General features: G+C 36.4%; 1 protein-coding gene across 1 annotated transcript in view; it reads right to left on the bottom strand.

Moving 5' to 3' along the window:
- Nucleotides 1-380: 380 nt before the first annotated feature.
- faxca (failed axon connections homolog, metaxin like GST domain containing a) overlaps nt 381-3,428 on the bottom strand; it is a 9,619-nt gene continuing 6,571 nt past the window's right edge. Inside the window, exon 3 of the mRNA XM_028440333.1 lies at nt 381-578. Coding sequence (XP_028296134.1) covers nt 381-578 — 198 coding nt within the window. The remainder of the gene's footprint in view (nt 579-3,428) is intronic.

Raw genomic sequence — 3,428 nt, 5'->3', positions numbered from 1 at the left:
AAGGCTCTTCACTGTGGTTTTTATTCAACCTAAGTCCTCTAAGACCTCCTCATCTCTTCTGAGAGCAGCAAGCTGAGATCTGATCTAATGCAGAGTGCCACATGTGAGGGTGTGTGCAAGTGAGAAAGACTCGCACAACACTTTGATGAGAGCCTGCTGGGGATGGGAATGTGTATGGGGTAATGAAAGAGACCAGATTGTAAGTGTGTGTGTGTGTGTGTGTGTCTACTTTTAGGGGTAATGAATTAGACCAGGTTTTATAGTTTGCGGTGTGCGTGCCCTGTGTCGGTGCACTTTCCCTCATCTCTGAAGGGTTGTTTGGGGTATTCTATGCAGGTTCTGTTCGTGGGGGGGTGGGTGGGGTTGTCGGGGTCTAGCATTCAGATGTAATTAGCCCAGACAATGGCCTGGTTAAAGCTGGAATCCTCTGAGCTCCCTCTTCCTTTGATTGTGTAGGCCAGCTGTGGAGGAATGGCCATTATCTCCCTGTGTCCGGCAGCATAAAGAAGCCCCCCTGCCCCAGTTACCCCAGTGTTAGGGTTCCCACAGGGGGAGGGACACGAGCCGCTCACATACTGCTGTGGACAAAGTGAGAGCATAGAAAGTGTTAGCTTAGGAAAAAAAAGCTTCACCTCGCACTTTAACAGTTCTTATATTTCAAAGTTTCAACAAACTGTGAGTTTTTATTACAAAAACATTTTTTTTTTTTTTTTTTTTTTACATCTGGCTTAAATATTTCCATAATTTTACACCTTAAAAAGCAACAGGTGTTCTTTTCCATATTTGCGTGTTTGTTTTTTTCCCTCTATCGGTGTGAGTCACAATCATAATATCTCACACAGAGTTCTCTCTGCGCCCAGGGACACTTAGGCACATTAGACATGCAAAGAAATTGAATCTTTACAGCACTGGGGCCCATATAATTGCTGTTAATTTAACACCCAGAATCTTCGTCATTAACTCCCACTGTTGAATACAAACAGGGAAGTCGGAGAGTGTGTAAGTGTGTGTGTGTGTGTGTGTGTGAAAGCGCTGCCTGTGTTTGACAGCATAGCCAACCCTTTGACTGAATTAACAGCGACCTCTTCGTCTCGTAAGAACAGGACTCGCATCGTTTATGCGTTATTAAGTCCTGTAATTGGGCAGCCAGTAGTTTGCATATTAGTCTATTAGGGTAATATGTTTTGCTTCTCCCCACACACGGCTTTCCAGAGCCCCTGGCGACACATTTGGTAATTCTCCGAGTTACACGATTATCGTAAGGCAGTGTTTTTTCGATCTTGTCTTTGTGTGCCTTCATACCAATAAGCATCAAAGATGTAAAAATAAATCTAATCCTAACTAGAATCCACCTGCCCTTCAACACATTTTTTTGGTGATTTCTCAGAAATTAATTTAAAAGAAGAAAAAGAGTCACCACCATTTCATAACTTTCCTATAGCCATGTGTATTACACGTCCTCCAGGGATTTTTCTTACCCTCATATCTGCCACATTTTAAGATGAAATTACCCACTTTGAGTCAACAAAATGCCAAATCTGAACATTTTGTAGTTGCTTAAGTAGGTCCAGGGAAGCCTGCAAGATCTTTAAGAAGGTTTCAGGGAGACTCAGCAGAAACACTTGTATTTAATATGTTTTGTTGCATTAATTAATGAAAGAGCAAGTGTAAACTGAAGAGAACCTTTTAAAAGTAGAAATACATTCCCTTTGTTAACATGTTGTCACTTTTTGAATAAAAACCACTCTGTTTACAAGATTTGGGCTCGTCGTGTGCATTCAGGTTGTAATTTAACTTTTTCCGTGAATGGATGGATGGGCTAAGGCTTCCATGCACTAACACTGGACCAATACAGAGAATGGATATGGGCTACTGGTGGTTTTGTTAATTCAACACGAACACAGGTTTGTTAGCCCCAAAACATGGTGAATTAACTCTAGTTTCTAAATGTACTTTAGCTGTAAATGTTTTTGATAAACTGTTCAAATGTGAATGTAGTGTAAATGTTAATCAGAATCAGAATCAGAATCATCTTTATTGGCCAAGTGTATGTTGTACACACGAGGAATTTGACTCGGTCAACTGTGCTCTCTCCAATAGTGAAAACATTCAATAATAAACAATCAACTAGAAGAGATGATAATAAGTATAAACATAAGTATAAATATAAACAGTAGTTAGACTAGAATGTGCAAATAACAAGATGATAATAATAATAATAATAATAATAATAATAATAATAGTATAAAAAAAAAAAATAAATACAAAATAAAAATTAAAAAAAATAAGATAAAAAGAAGGAAAAAAAAAATAATAGAAAAGAAAGGTAATAATAAAATATAATATTAATAAAAGGAAAATAGTGCAGTAGAGCATTGATAAGTAGTGCAGGAGAACATTTAAATTAAAGGTATGTACATGAACATTCTCAGTGTCAGATTGATCCAGGGTTGTTATGTTTATGTAAACTGTTAATGTAAGGTCCACAATTGCGTTGATATGTATAAAACTCTTGAATTGTTTCTACAAACTATACAGTTTTTTGTTTTGTTTTTTATTTGCACATTATCATATTATCAAATATATCTGTTGTATATTTTCATTCAATTCTGTGAGTTTTACTTCCTTGAATTGGTTAAACGAGCGTCCATCACGTCTTGTTTATAGGTTTGAATGAGCTTTTGTGTGAGTGTAACATACTTCTGCATTCTGTACAGATAAAATGAAATTATTAGAAGTATTTATTTTGGGTTTTGATTAGTGATGGGCAATATTATCTGTCAATATTCAGGCTAAAGTTTTATTGAACTGATGCACTAAACCAGGGGTCGCCAACATTTCTGACACTGTGAGCTATACTTCACAGGTCCTGTCGTCGGAAGGGCTGCTAGTTAGAAAAGAACTTCTTAAATGCTACATTTTCACGGTTTCACTATAATTAGAGGTTAAGATAATAATAATAAAGGCTAGCATTAACCGTAACAGCAGGTGGAACATAATTCCAGCAAGTTCCTCTTGTTTTCTTTTTTAATAATATGTTAAAGTTTATTTATTTAAGGCTACTATTTTTCACATCAAAGCGATCAACAGATGCCTCTGAAGAAGACTGGCAGTTGACAGACGAAACATATCAGGAGATCAAAGTACATTTCCTGAATAAATGAAACCATAACATATTAAAGGTAGGGGATGTTGAAGTTTCAACTTGAAACACTTTATTTCTCCTGTGCAATTGTTTTTGTTGTTTGATAGAAAACCCACTTTGCGTATTCATAAATATGTCTTTTTTTCACAGTATATTATATTATATATGACATGCCACTGACCATATACACCAGACCTGCAACATTTAAAACCATTTGTCACAATGCATCAGTGAAAATAAACATTTAAAGATGGTTCATTTAATACTAAGACTTTATCAACAG

This window comes from Gouania willdenowi, chromosome 24, assembly GCF_900634775.1.
Source record: "Gouania willdenowi chromosome 24, fGouWil2.1, whole genome shotgun sequence".
NCBI lineage: Eukaryota > Metazoa > Chordata > Actinopteri > Blenniiformes > Gobiesocidae > Gouania > Gouania willdenowi.
Note: the sequence above shows the minus strand (reverse complement) of the source record. Positions and strands in the feature narration are given on the sequence as shown.